This window comes from Gopherus flavomarginatus, chromosome 8 (assembly GCF_025201925.1).
Source record: "Gopherus flavomarginatus isolate rGopFla2 chromosome 8, rGopFla2.mat.asm, whole genome shotgun sequence".
Taxonomy (NCBI): domain Eukaryota; kingdom Metazoa; phylum Chordata; order Testudines; family Testudinidae; genus Gopherus; species Gopherus flavomarginatus.
Genome location: NC_066624.1, coordinates 78,041,941 through 78,056,463, shown reverse-complemented (window position 1 = coordinate 78,056,463; position 14,523 = coordinate 78,041,941). Strand labels below are relative to the sequence as shown.

At 40.3% G+C, this 14,523-nt stretch overlaps 1 protein-coding gene across 9 annotated transcripts in view; it reads left to right on the top strand.

The window, feature by feature from the left end:
• Nucleotides 1–14,523, top strand: part of DOCK10 (dedicator of cytokinesis 10) — a 240,443-nt gene that overhangs the window by 118,486 nt on the left and 107,434 nt on the right. For all 9 annotated transcript variants that reach the window (XM_050963968.1, XM_050963963.1, XM_050963971.1 and 6 more), the window contains exons 8-10: nucleotides 9,708–9,891; nucleotides 12,143–12,228; nucleotides 13,516–13,599. In XM_050963968.1, coding sequence (XP_050819925.1) covers nucleotides 9,708–9,891; nucleotides 12,143–12,228; nucleotides 13,516–13,599 — 354 coding nt within the window. The remainder of the gene's footprint in view (nucleotides 1–9,707; nucleotides 9,892–12,142; nucleotides 12,229–13,515; nucleotides 13,600–14,523) is intronic.

Genomic DNA, 14,523 nt, shown 5'->3' with positions numbered 1-14,523 from the left:
CTCACCCCTGTAGCGACTCCTGCTGGTCATCTCAGGAATTAGCTCTTTCACAGCCTTGGAGCACCCTCTTCAGGCCAGTGTCCTGCTGCTGCTGGCCCCCGTGTCCCTCCCAGGACCCCGGGTGCTGCCTGGGTGCCGACCCCTGGCAATACCCACATGCTCTGCCTCTGGGTCTCCCCTCTCTGGGGAACCCCCAACCCTCTAATCCCCACCTTGCCTCAGTCTGGGCTACTGCCAGTCATCACCAAGCCCCTGCTCCCTGGGGCAGACTGCAGTGTAAAAACCACTCATCATAGGCAAGGGGGTTTGGACCTGCTGCCTTCCTCTGCCTCCCAGTACCTCTGTGGGCCTAGGACTGGGCCCTGCAGTCTGGGGAGTTGCCAGCCTGGAGCTCCACTGCTCCTCTGGCTTTTCCCCAGCCCTGCTTCACTCCAGTACCCTTTAGGACTCAGGCAGCTAGATCCATCTCCTTCCTCTGCTAGAGGGAGTCTCTGGCAGCTCCTGGCTCACTGACCTTTTATAAGGCCAGCTGTGGCCTGATTGGGGCGTGGCCCAGCTGCAGCTGCTTCTCCAATCAGCCTAGTAGCTGCTTTCTCCCAGCCATAGCCCTCCCCAGGGCTACTTTTAACCCCTCGTGGGCAGGAGCAGGTGATCACCCCGCTACAATAGCTATCTGTTTTTCCATGTGCAGTGCAGACTGGTCCTCTGTACCAGCCTGGCATAAGGCAGTATAAGGACAGGCATGTAGAGACGTAATGAAATCTGTCATTGTGAGACTCTCGTGACATGGAGGGGCAGCAACCTTGCCAGTTAGTCTAACACAATGGTCCCTGATTGGGAATATGGGAATCCCTGTATATTTTATCTGTATAAATGCTTGGGCAGAAGGTCTTGAAGTGGCTTTCAGTCTGAATGAGGGAATCCTGACAGATCTACCCAACTCCAGAAAAAAATACAAAGCCTCTATAGTTACAAATAAAACAAAATAAAGCATGAGGCCTTAAATGTATTGCAGCCTTTACGTAGCCTGCGAGCCTCCAGGCCAAGAACAGCCATTGCTACCTGTGTATCAGAAGGCAGGCAAATTATCTCAGTCAAGTCTGAGTTACAGTCAGCTGGCCCTCACGTAAACCCAAATCCCAGGTAGACATTAGTCAAAGGTAGTCAACTGCGCCATCCGGGTCTGATGAGATAGTGATGCAGACTGAGTTCCATTGGAGGCACTGCAGTTAATATCACCGGGCTACCCTGTCCCCACTCCTGCAACAGCTACACCTTCATGTTGAGCAAGAAGAGAGAGAGAACAGTGCCCCTCATGAGAGCCGTCAGGGCAGATCCATAATGATTCAAACAACCTTTACGTTCCCTCCACGGTGAAAAATAAAAATATTGCTATTCAAGAGTAAGCTAGTCATTCTCTGCTATGGCCAAGAGTATCAAATATACAATACAAAATCGCTAAATTTCTCAGTGCCCATACCAAGTAAGTGTGCAGTAGGGCACATACAAAGCACATGTCTCCACAGTTATTGCATTCTTTAGCAATTCTTGCAGTCATGTAAAGCTTGCTTTTATTACACACTGTGTGTGGGCAAAATAATTTGGCTATGTGTCTTTTAAGATTGAGCCATTGAATACATCTGTTTAAAAGAACGAAACGTTCCTTGGGGGACAACATAATTGCTGGAGGAAAATGAAACGTTACAAAAGAATATTGATAGCCAAAACCAGTCACTTTCATATAGCTTATTGTAGTAATGTAAAGCCTTTCACCTGTTGTTATTTCTGAAAGGATTAGAATTGAAGCTTTTTTAAATAAATAAATGGGGCCCAATATGCTGTCTACAGTGTGGATTTCTATCTCAGAGATCAAGATATATCAGGAATCTAACCGATGTTTTATTTTGAAGATGTGTGGTGAGAGAGTGCATTCAGGGCTGTTTAGTTACTGTCAATTACCAACTCTCTGTTGTTAGGTGATGTTTTATGTTCTTCATCTGTGCTTGTGAATTGGTGCTGCCCCATTGGTGGCATGAGTCTACCAAGTGCCTCAGTGTTCAGAAGCCTTGAGAAGGAAGGCTTTGTTTCAGTTTGCTGTGACTGTGTGCTCCTCTTAGTGACAAGCCTCAATCAGAACTTCAGAATTAGCCCCCAGTACCTATACCACCAAAAGAGTTTTGGACTTGGGTCACATCCAAAACCAGAATGTATCTCTTTTCCAGGTCCATTTCAGAGGCAGCCCATGATAGCAGAAATCACAAGAACAGTGGATTTTAAGAGATTTCTAGCATTTTGGTCTAAATCTTAAAAGAACAGGGAAGGATTAGACCTTTGAATTAGACCTGCATAATCTCCAGCTTCTGGCCACAGGTTCTGAGTTTCTGACTCTTGCCTACTCCCTCAATCACCAGCTATTCTGTCAGCTGTCCAGAGCTTTTGGTTATATCCCTAGATTTTTTTTGTATGTCTTGTCCATCTTTGGAAGCCAGTCTCTCCAGCTGCTGGGCAGGTTGGAAGGCAGGCAGATGGGAGGTGGCCAACTGAGACATTGCCTTTCCCACTGCATGACTAAGACACTTAACATGGAGTGAATGTACAGTAACTCCTCACTTAACGTAGTAGCTATGTTCCTGAAAAATGCGACTTTAAGCGAAACGATGTTAAGCAAATTCAATTTCCCCATAAGAATTAATGTAAATGGGGAGGTTAGGTTCCAGGGAAATTTTTTTCACCAGACAAAAAACTATATATTGTATAGATATATACACAGTATACATTTTAAACAAACAATACTGTTCACAGCTATGATGATTGTGAAGCTTAGTTGAGTTGATGAAGTCAGAGGGTGGAAGAGGGTGGGATATTCCCCAGGGAATGCCTTGCTGTTAAATGATAAACTAGCACTTGGCTGAGCCTTCAAGGGTTAACACGTTGTTAATATAGCCTCTCACACAAGGCAGCACAAACACAAGGGCGGGGAGATGGCATAGCAGACAGAGACAGACACACACCTTGTGTGTGAGAGAGAGAGATGCACACTGCCCCTTTAAATAAGCTGACCCACTCTTAAATGCATTGTCTTTTTAAGAGGATCAGGAAGTTGAGACAGCAGCTGCTGCCCCGAGCACTCTCTGTGTCTCTCTGTCCGTGTCCCCTCCCTGCTCTATATGGGTAAGTGGGGTCGAGGAGCAGGGGGGAGGTAACACCCTGACATTAGCCTTCCCCCTTCCCTCGGTGCACAGCAAGCAGGAGTGTCTGGGAGCAGCTCCAAGGCAGAGGGCAGGAGCAGCACATGGCAGTTGTGGGAGGGACAGCTGAACAGCCAGCAATTGATAGCCCAGGGCAATTGATAGCCTGCTGCGTGGCTGCAGCACAGGGAACTTAGGGGAGTGGGGAGCTGATAGGGGGGCTGCCAGTCCACCCTGGTTACAAGCCCCCACCAGCTAGCTGCAACAGACTGCTCTTCATACAGGCAGTGGACAAAGCTGGCGACTGCCAAATGATATTAGAAAGGAGCATTCCACAACTTTAAACAAGCATATTCCCTAATTGATGAGCAATGAAACAACGTTAACTAGGATGACTTTAAGTGAGGAGATACTATACTCATGAGATACTCATGCTGCAGAAAGGAGGGAGTCTTAGGATGGCAGCAGTGCAACAGCACCAGGAAAATCATCAATCTTTGTTCCCCACCACCACTCATAGAATGTGATGAATGTAGGTGAGGGGATTGGATGAAGAGGTCCAAACCTGGTGTAAAGCTGCAGTAAGTGAGAAGGAATGGGTCCAATGAATGTAAGTAATTATGCATTTCTAAGTTTGAGCGAGACTCAAGTCCTGACTCTCCTCCCCCCTACATAAGTTTCACACCATTGTAACCTCACTGACTGATGTTAAGTAACTCCTGAGTAACTGAGGAGAGAATGAGGTTTTGAGCTGGTATAGCATACATATTGAAAAGGCCAGAAGTCTCTTAACTAAATTAGATTCATCTCTGTAACAACCCTGTGATTTTAGGGGAATCATCTTGTAGGCATTGGGCTAAGCCTTGTATTTCACTGCTATTTCATCTTTGGTTTCCTATTTCTGAATCTGAGATTTCTTTCAGAAGGAAATATTACTGAACTTCAAGTGTTGAAGATACCTACATTTTAAGTCACAGGCCAAATTTCCATAGTGTAAGGGCAATAAAGAAGCAAATGGAGAAAGGAGGCATTTCTTTCTGTTACTGGCTACACAAGAAAATATGTAGATACAGACTTGAATCAAAGACTTGCACTGGATTTCATCTGCCGGCCAGGACTTAGAAGTGCATATGGAAAAGTGGATAGTAATGTTTTCCTTCCTAATGTCTTTAAGATTCAGCATGTGAGTTCTATTGCTCTTTTAGGTAAAGTCTGATAGCATTATATTATCTCATTTAAACATATTAGCAGAGGCTGTAAAGGAAAGTACATAATACAGACAACAGATGCATTCATTTTAATAATCTTTGTTCTCTTTTTCACAAGACAAAATTGGAAGGTGATTTCTTCTTTATAGATCCCACATAACTGACATGGATATTTAGTGTGCTAGAACTGGACCTGTAGGAGGCAGCCTCTGGTGTGAGCAACTATTTGAAAGTATTACCAAGATTCTCAGTCTAGTTTTATTCATCCTTTAGGTAATGGCCTCTTCTTATTAAATGGTGTCATTTACCTGGTTCTTTAAAACAGGCTTCACCGCTTTTAGCTATTCGCTTATATGAATTTTAACTCCTTCTGAGAGTAGAGAACATATTTCAGATTTCATCTTGCAGGCATATGGTGCCGGGTGTCACTGTTCAGGGCAACTGCACCTGTATTTCACCTAATGGTCCAGCAAGGGCACCTACTCTTAGGCTTCCAACTTTGCACCTGGGTGGAGACCAGCATCCCTCTCCTTTCTGCCCAGGATATTTCCAGGTTGCGTAATTTCCTGTCTCTGCTGGGTTATCCAATAGAGGCGGGCTGCCCAAGCATACCTGCTTGCCTTCTCTTTAGAGACAGTTAACAGGTGCAATTGCTAAGATTATAAGTTACCACATAGCTCTTCCTATGCAAGCCTATTTTATCCTTAAAGTAGAAAAAACATTACAGAGACTACATATTAAAAACAACAAAAGAACCTACACACACGTTATCAGCTTACCATGGGTCAGCCCAACTCTAACATGGGTTCCGGCTGGAGCAGTTCTTCAAATCCCCATCCAAGGGGATTCCTTGTGGCTACAAGTTCATCACAGCTTCTGCTCAGAACAGGCACACAGTCTTATGGACCCTCAGTAGGCCCAGTCTTTTGCAACACTTTTCTGCAGAGTAGGGCCTGTCCATTTGCTGGCTCTGAGGCAGTGTAAAACCAGACTATTTCTCCAAAATTCCTTTCTTTACCTGTTGGTCCCTGGAGAATCCAGTTTGAACTAGTATAGGCACACCTCCGGGGAGGAGGGGTGGTTTCAAAGGCTGATAATGGAAGAAGTACATTAGCATCCCCTTCTCTGCTTGAGAAGGTACATAAAATGCCACAATAACACATATACAACTGCATTTTTAATGCAATTAAAAGGGCTGGAGCACCTATGGAAAAAAATATCAATTAGTTGATAAGGGCCCCCCAAACAGCTGATTGGAGGCACCACCAAACAACTGTTTGGCAGCTGGGAGAGGGACTTGAGGGAGAGTGGAGAGCAGTGAGTGGGCCAAGACCTTAGGGAGTGGGTGGAGTGGTAGGTAGGAAGAGTCAGAGTGGGGGTGAGGCTTCGAGTCAGAGCACTCTCAGGGAAAAGAAAAACTCGGAGCCTATGAATCCTACGTCAGTACGACTCAACTGAATTCAGTAAAGTTTATCTTATTTCCGTAAGGTTTGTTCAGAGGTATTACAGGATATTGTCAGTCTATCACACCAAGCACCCATGAATGAACTGTTACAAAATGCACATTCTGGAACTCTTTTCTTATTTTTTTATAGTCTCTATCAATAGTGATTAACAAAAATGTGTCTATACCTCTGTTCTAAGATGAGGATTATTTCTATTACAGATAAAGCTGGGTAGAAAATGGTTTTTCTCCCCCATAAGAATTTTTAGAGTTTGAACATTTTTCTTGTACCAAATCAACAAAGGAAGAAAAAAATCTAGAAAATTTTCACAATCAGTAAACCTGGATAAAAATCAGTTTGGGAATGACCAGAACTTTCTTTTTAGATTTTGGCCTTTTTTATTTATACTTTTAAGTAAATTTAGATTTTAAAAAATGCCAAACTGAGAAGTTTCAGTTTTGAATAATCAGAATTTTCTGATTGAAAAAAATGTTTCATCAGAAAATTCCTGACCAGTTCTAATTGCAAAGCTATTTCTCAAAGAGGGAATCCAAACCATCAGACAGAGTTTCCAGTTCACTCACATTACATCTGTTTATGCCAGCTAAGACTCTGACCTCATATTCTTAACTCTAGCTCTCTTACTTAGAAGAACATTGTGCTGTAACTTCACAAGCTGGTTGACTTGTGAGCTACTCTTAGAAAACAATCAAGAGGTCTTATCATTCTATGCAGTGGGAAATAACTATGATGTATAGAGCTATAGAACTAGCATGACACAATCATCAGATTTAATTAGGGCTATTAACTGAAAAAAACTCAGACTTAAAATGGTCAGGTAGCATGGATGCATGGACGAAATCTGCAGGGTTCTTCGCTATCACTTTAAGGTCAGTTGGATCAACCATGACGTAATTTTTGTTAATGACACTTTCTGAAATACTGAAAACAAATGAGTGAGCTTTGACAGCTATAGTAAATGGTTACAAATGCTTTATTATGAAGAAGGGCCATCCTGGTATGAAATCTCTTTGAAGTTTAAGAGAATGTGATAGAAGAGCGTTAAAACTGATGTTATAAGAGTATCACATAAAGTCTTGCAAATTTGATAAATGTGAAGAGAGAAATGTACTGTATTAGCATTAGAGAATCATGTAATTTAATTCAATTTCACCAAGCTGTTTCATTAACTTAACAGCTGTTAGTGCTCGTAAGTGGGCCTGATGCATTAAACATTTACTGCAAGTACATCATGATGATATAGACCAGTTTTAAGTCTGGTTGCCATTACATTGGGAATTGATTTTTTTAACTTTCATTTAAGAAAGATAAAGCTTTCTTAAAATTAAATTAAAATTAAATTTCTTTTTAAAATTACCATTCAGTTTTCTCTTCTTAGAATGACTAACATGCTTACCAACAGCATCTTGTGCTTTTCCAAAAAGCCATTTCAAAATGTGGTGACTGGTAATATCTCACCAGAATTTTCCACTGTCTTCTTTCCATGAAGGGGAATATATATGTTTGCAATGGTCAGTTCTTCCAGCTCTTCTGGAGAGATTTGTTGGTTGATTTCTTAACCTCATATTAACAAAATTGTTCTGGAGTTGTGTAGAAAAATGGTCAGACAATATACCTAAGTTTTTGCCATGGAATGTTTTGAATTTCCTTAAACAATCCTCTGTTGGGGGAGCAATCTAATTTAAAGGCTATCCAGTGCTTATGGTTCTGTAAATAATAATTAACTGCAAAAGAAAGAACGAAGAGGAATGGTACAATTTACTGCCTGTATTAGATTAATAATTGGCGTCAATTATGCAATTATCACAAAACCGTTTATAGAGAGAGCAAACTGTTCTGGAAGAAGGAAAGAAGAGATAGTGGTTTGAGAGGCACAGTCTCTTTTATGGCTGTTGGATGTACACAGGGGGACTTCAAATGGAACTATTTGTGTAAGATAATTTTCACCAACATGAATAAGGGTTCTGTATTCAGGTCCTATTAGTGAAACCCATTCAGACATTTTCATCTTTCAAACTGGAATTTAGCTTGCACTTTAAAAGTGGATTGAGAAGAGGAGAAATGTTATTTGAGCAGAGATTAAAGTAAAGTGTTCTTTCTGTGAAAGCCCACTCTGAACACAAAGTCTTTGGATGTTCTGTCCTGCCATAAAAAAACAGCTTATAAGGAATACAGTGGAGTTGGCAGGCAGTTCAGTAGCCTTGTAGAGATTAATCATTCATATTTTGTTTAATATATTTTTTTCATAATAATGTTGGTTGGATTAAATTAAGTCAATGTTCTAGATTCTTCCTCTGGTTCTTTTCTATTCTAAGCATTGTGTTGTATATTCTTGAGGCATAGCTGCTTCAGTACTTCTTTGGGAGTTCACTCCTTGAGGGGGCCATTTAGGGATTTGGGACAAAAATCTGTGTGGGGATTGGTCCTGCTTTGAGTGGGAGGTTGGACTAGATGACCTCCTGAGGTCCCTTCCAACCCTGATATTCTATGATACTTCTACTTCTATGAATATCCCTAGAACCCTGCAAATCTGTGGATATCTGCTTTATATCTGCAGATATCCAAGGCCCATGTTTGCAGATTGTGAATGGATACGGATCCAAATTTTATATCTAGAGCCTTGCAAATCTGCAGATATCTGCTTTATATCCACAGACCAATTTTGCAGATCATGAATCGGATGCAGGCACAAATTTTGTATCCATGTAGGGCTCTAAATATAACTTCACCTCTCTATAAAGTTTTAATAACAATCAATACAAACATTGAGGTGAAGAATGGATAATGAAAATGGCGTACACACAGGACAGTTGTATTTATTAGTTGCATCCTGGCCATGCCAGGCACTCAGGCCTTTAGGACTGGTTGAGAGTACTGTACAGAAAGTGCCACACATAATAAAGGGAGGGTTGTCAGTCTCCATTGTCTTAGAGACACCTCAGTACTATAGTTTGAGGACTCAACAATATTAGTGTGCGAGAAGAACTAAAAAGTGTAGGGAAAATAGTGACTCAATGAAAAGAGCAGAAGTAGGAAGACTCAACAACCTTGTTCCCAGTGCTCTGACCCTCCGCAGTTGTGGCGGTGGAAAAAGAACAAAGGGGCTCTTCGCTTTTGTAATTACACTAGTTGCTTGGGAACTAGTCAGCAGGTGCACGTAGCAGGTAGCATTTGTATATGTCTTGAAATGGGAGACAGCATGAAACAAGGGTTTCATTATAAGCAGCAGAACCTAGTTCAATTTCAGCCCAAGTTGGTGGTGACTGAATACTCTTACCATGTATTGGTTGTTTGATGGAATGAGTTTGGTGGAGCCAGTCAAGCAAATATCCATATCACAAAAGCTACATTTAATACTAATTGGTGCCCTTCTGGTGATCTCAACAAAATGTTGTATGACTGAATGGGTATGGCAGACTTCAGCTGTAGAGGTGGTCTCTCCAGACAGCACTGAAACACATCACTATTCAAGTCTTAAGCATTGTTCTTTTGTCTTCAGAGAGCTTTAATTATTTATCACATAAGTTACAACCCACATGTGAGGTACTGTAGGCAAGTACTGCCAGAAATTATGTAGGAAAGCTACACTGCCCATGGTGTAGCAGCTTTGTAGCTAAAAGAGGACTTCAGTCTCCTGGTGAGCAAAGACAATGTTTCATGAACATTAATATCACAAAATTTGTCATTTGTGTTTTGTTTTTTAATGACACTAAATTTCCTTGAGTATTAGTTCTAAGGTGGTTTGCCATATAAAACCCCCACCATTCCACGTGATTATTTTCCATAACTTTTGAAAATAGTTCCTGTCTTCAATTTATTTATTTATTTTCTTTTTCGTGCAACAGAATAGCAGGCTTAGGAAACATGCCTTTGAGCTGAAAATGAATGACCTGACATACTTTGTGCTGGCATCTGAAAATGAGCAGGATATGGATGACTGGATTTCCACTCTCAACAAAATCCTGCAAATAAATCCGGAGGGGACCATTCAGGAGAGGAAAAGCGCAGATCTCACAGATATGAGACTTGGTAAGAATTAATGTATTTGCATTTCTTTTTGTTCTGAATACAAAAAATGCACCTTCAGATTTTGGTTTCAAATTGTTTTCACTGCCAGTATCTTTGAAGGATTCTGCATCCACAGCAGTATCGATTTTTGACAGAATGGCTCCAAAGCTTTTACATTGACTGAAAGTATCAGTTAACTCTTGGGGGTAATTTTCAAAGGGCTATGTGGAGTTTAAGCAGCACAGCTCCCAATAAAGCAGTGTGAGTCATGTGACAGCCTTGCACATGTAGCGCTATATAAATTGAGTCTTGTCTGTCGGTCTTCCATTTAATGTGTTTGTGTGTATACTTTGTGACTTACTGTCCTGATATTGTCTGAAAGATTTAAGGAATTTTAGGAGAGGTCAGTCAGTGTTGTTTTGTTTTTGTTTTTGTTTTTGTTTTTACAGGGTTTTTTCTGTTTTTATTTATTTATTTTACTTCTGGAAGAAATGCAAAATCCCAGCTGTTTATAAATTTCCATTTTGATAGAGGCTTAGTGCATTAATATGTTAGCATTTTATTTCTGGTCATTGTGAATGAAGTTGTGTATTGATGCCCTTTCACTGGGTGACAACACTCTTGGCCAGAACACCAGGGATTAAACCAGGGACTTTCAGACTTAAAAGCATAAGCTAAAGCTCTAGAGCTGGGAGTGAGTAACAACTAATATTCCTTGTATATTGAGCTTGAAGGGAGAGGTGTAACACACTCACCAGTAGATTACTTACTCTTTTGGTTCAAAGAAACCTTGTCCAAAGTGTCAAAGGCCACAGGTTCAAATTTCAGTGAACTCCCCACTTATGTGATGGCCACCCTCTTCACTGGTATACCAGAGATTGAACCAGGAACCTAAAAGCATGAGCTGCTACAGCTTGAGCTAAAAAGCCACAGATCAGTAGCTGGAGGCTGTAACAAATAGCACTGGGAAGATATTTTCTGATGGAACTTTTTCTACTGGAAAATACCAATTTGTCAAAATCAGAATGTTCCCTGGGAGTGAGTTGATTGTGATGTATTTTCCAACAGAGGAAAGGCAGGTTTTCTGTTGGAAACCTGCCAGCTAACTGTCCCACTTTTTGGCAGCCTACCTAGTGGACTGCAAGTCAGAGTTGTGAACCCAGGACTTCCATTGTCCATGGCTCTGGGTCGGCGCACAAGGCAGACTGTTTTGGAGTCATGGACTCCAGGACTTCCGAGTTGCCTGTAGTGGAACCAGGACATATAAGCTCTGGGAGATCTGGCTAGAGCACTGCAGTAAGAGACCCTTGTAAGCCTTGGAAACTTTCAAGGCTTCCCAGTATCCTGCAGTGGAGTTGGGAGTCATGGCTGAGCTTGGGTGCTTGGGCTAGCAGATAGCATTTCATTTTGAAAATTTAAATTTAAATTTTCAAAATTTTCAAAATGAAATGTTTTGATTATTTCAAAACATTTTTGCTCAGAATTTCCCTTTTGTGGGAGATTTTGAAAATTCTATGTTTCATTCCTAAAGAGAACACATTTATTTTTGAAGGTTTTTGGAATTTTTCATCAAAGGGAAATTCCAACTTTTAACCAGTTCTAGTAGTAACTCATATCATCTGCACCAGAACTGGCTAAATCATCAAGGGGAAACAAAAATTAAAAAAGGATCTTCTGCAGTTGGAGAATTGCAGAGCTACATAGAATGATTCTCTACAGCTCCCCATGCTGGATTTATTTGTCTACAGCAGATAAGCCATTGGAGTTTTTGGAGCCTTAGGATTTGGTCCCCAGCTGGTGTAAATCCATCACTGGAGTTACACCAGTTTATAATAACTGAGGATCTGGCCCATAAGATTAGAGTAAGTCCCCTGTGCTACCTGAAGAGGGATGGAGAAAAGTGAAAAAGCCCCTTCATTAGGAGCATTATTATTTATTGTATATGCAGTGCCCATAAATGTGCTAGATGCTTCACAAAACAAATACAGACATGACCCTGACCCTGTAAAGAATAACATCCAATTTTAGTTATGGCAAAATAAGAGGCAAAATAATAGTGGGAAATGGGGTTGGGAAGGACAGGAGTCACAGTGATAAAACCACTCTGTTAAACAGTTATAGACTGTGTATATCTTGATAGTTTCCTAGCTCTAAAAGTTACAAAATATGGAATACAAATAAATAGGATGTGAATTGGATTTTAAACCTGGAGGTTAATTGCAGGTGTAATACAAATCTTACAGTCATTCTCCATAATGGTTTTCTTTTTAAGATTCTGCAGACGTTTCAGAGAATTATGATTGCCCACAAGAGGAGACTGATTCTTCAGAGAGCACCTTGCACCCAGACTTCTCAAAAGTAATAAACATGACATTTGACTATGCTGTGCCTGTATAAAGTACTGTATGGGTCACATGTACCAAACAATTCCTAACATGATTACTAATGTAAAGAGAGGTTTAAAACCCAGCACATGTCATTTTGTGTTTTAAGGCCATGACAAAGCAAAAGAGGAAGTGGTTCTGTTATTTTCTATTAGAGCTCTTGGGAGTTTTATCTGAAACAGAATAGCTTTCAACCATAAGTAATGCTAACAGGTTTTGGGCCATATTCTCTCCTAAAGTAATTCAGCATAGCTCCTTTGAAGTCAATTTATTCAAGAAGTATTCATTCTCTTCTCTATTCAGCATCACTGTATTGGGAACCTTTGCTCTCAGGGAGGCAAGATTTCCTACATTGCCTGCAGAGTTTCAAGGAAACTGGCTGTGTACTGCTGGTTATCTTGTCTAATTTCACTGAAAGTTGCTGGTAGTGTTGGGGAGAAAGGAGTATGTGTTGTGTTTTTTTTTCTCTTCAGCCTGTGGCATAGATATCTCCATAAAGATGAGCTAATTTAAAAACAGACAAACAAACAAACACAGAGAAAGTGAATGGCAGCTACTTTTTTGGTTATTTACGGTAACAAATGGCTAAAAAGCTATGATAAAAATATTATGTTGAGCTATTTTAAATGAATGCAACTGGCTTATGATTGTCTATCTGCTCTATTATCTAATGTATATTACCATGTCAAATTTATCTAAAGTAGATGATAATATGTTATGTATAAAGGACCAAAGTCTGCCCAAATATATGGGTGTCTAACTCCCCAGTGATTGCAGTTACGAGTGGCACATGAATCTGAGGGTAAAATTTGATCCAGGTCGTACTTATGAAACAGATTGACCTGAAATTTCCAAAATAATATTGAAGTATCACTGAATTCATGTGTTTGAAAAAATGGAGTCAAAATGTCTGTTTTGTTTTTATATAAATTATTCAGCACATATTGGCCCAGGAAACTGATAGTTAGAAGTTTGGGTTCTATTCCTGGCCCATCACTGTGATGCTTGGGCAAGCTGCTCAAGCTCTCCATACCTTAGTTTACCTATCTGTAAAACTGAGATAAAATGCATCTACCTGACAGGGATGTTGTGAGATTTAATTAAAGTTTAAGACACTTTGGGCTCCTCAGATGATAGCTACTATCAAAATAAAAAGTATTATTGTTAGAAATGAAGCATCAATAATTTTTCTAAGTTTTACCAACTGTATCTGGAAAAAATGCCTGTATACAGAAGACTAACTTATTAATTATTGCCACAGTACATCATGGAAACAGAAGAAACAGTGAAAGCTTCTCGAAATGTGGAACGACTAAATCTGTTCTCCCTAGATCCTGATATAACTGTAAGTGAGAATTCTCTGTTTTAATTTCTAATGGTATTCAAGATAGAGAGGCCCAAACTGACTTGAGTACCAAAAAACAACAGGGTTGTTTAGAGCTCAGCAGGTAGGTTGGGTACTTGCCTATGCAACAGAATTTCACATCTCTGTTGAACACTATTTGGAATGCTGCATCTCCTCCCCACAAACAGTGTTTGATGTACCCATCTTGGTGATGGTTGCTGCTGATTTGTTGATTATGTAGCATTATTTATAGCTGATCTGCTTTTTAGATGAGTGTACTGGGACCAAAGCTTGGTTCAGCTGGGATAAGAATACCAAAGTTTAGTTCCTTCTCTGAACTATGTCTCAACCTCCTGAATCTCTCAGCTGGACTGAAAATCTCACAAGAACAGGCTCTCTCAAGATTCCTTGTACTTCCTCATGGGTTGGAAACACTGCAAGAATAGCATTTTTCATGATTATTCCCTATTTTGGCTTTTGCTGCAAAGATGCATACAGAAAAGATAAGCAATGGGAAGAAAAGTTCACCAACGCTACTTAAATAGCTTAGTTGGGGATTTGGAAGGTTCAGGTTGGTTTTAATTTATCTGAACATCTTTAGAATCTTTAGAAGCTTAATAGACATTAAACTTCAGGATTCAGGGCTTGTTATTCTCTCATTGAATGGATGTTTTGCCAGTGATTTCATGGGGAACAGTCACCTTTATTTGTTGAGAAATAAAAACTTTTCTTAAAACAGAAGTCAGTACACCCCTCATTCAAGTCAACTGAAATATATGGTGATATCAAAATATATTTATCCAGCAATAGACTAGAGGTCTGAAATCTACTACACAGATGTCTGGAGTTATATTCTGTAGCGTTTTGGCTACATTCATTTAAACAGAGAAATAAACAATTCAAATTGGTCTCCGTTTTTCAAAT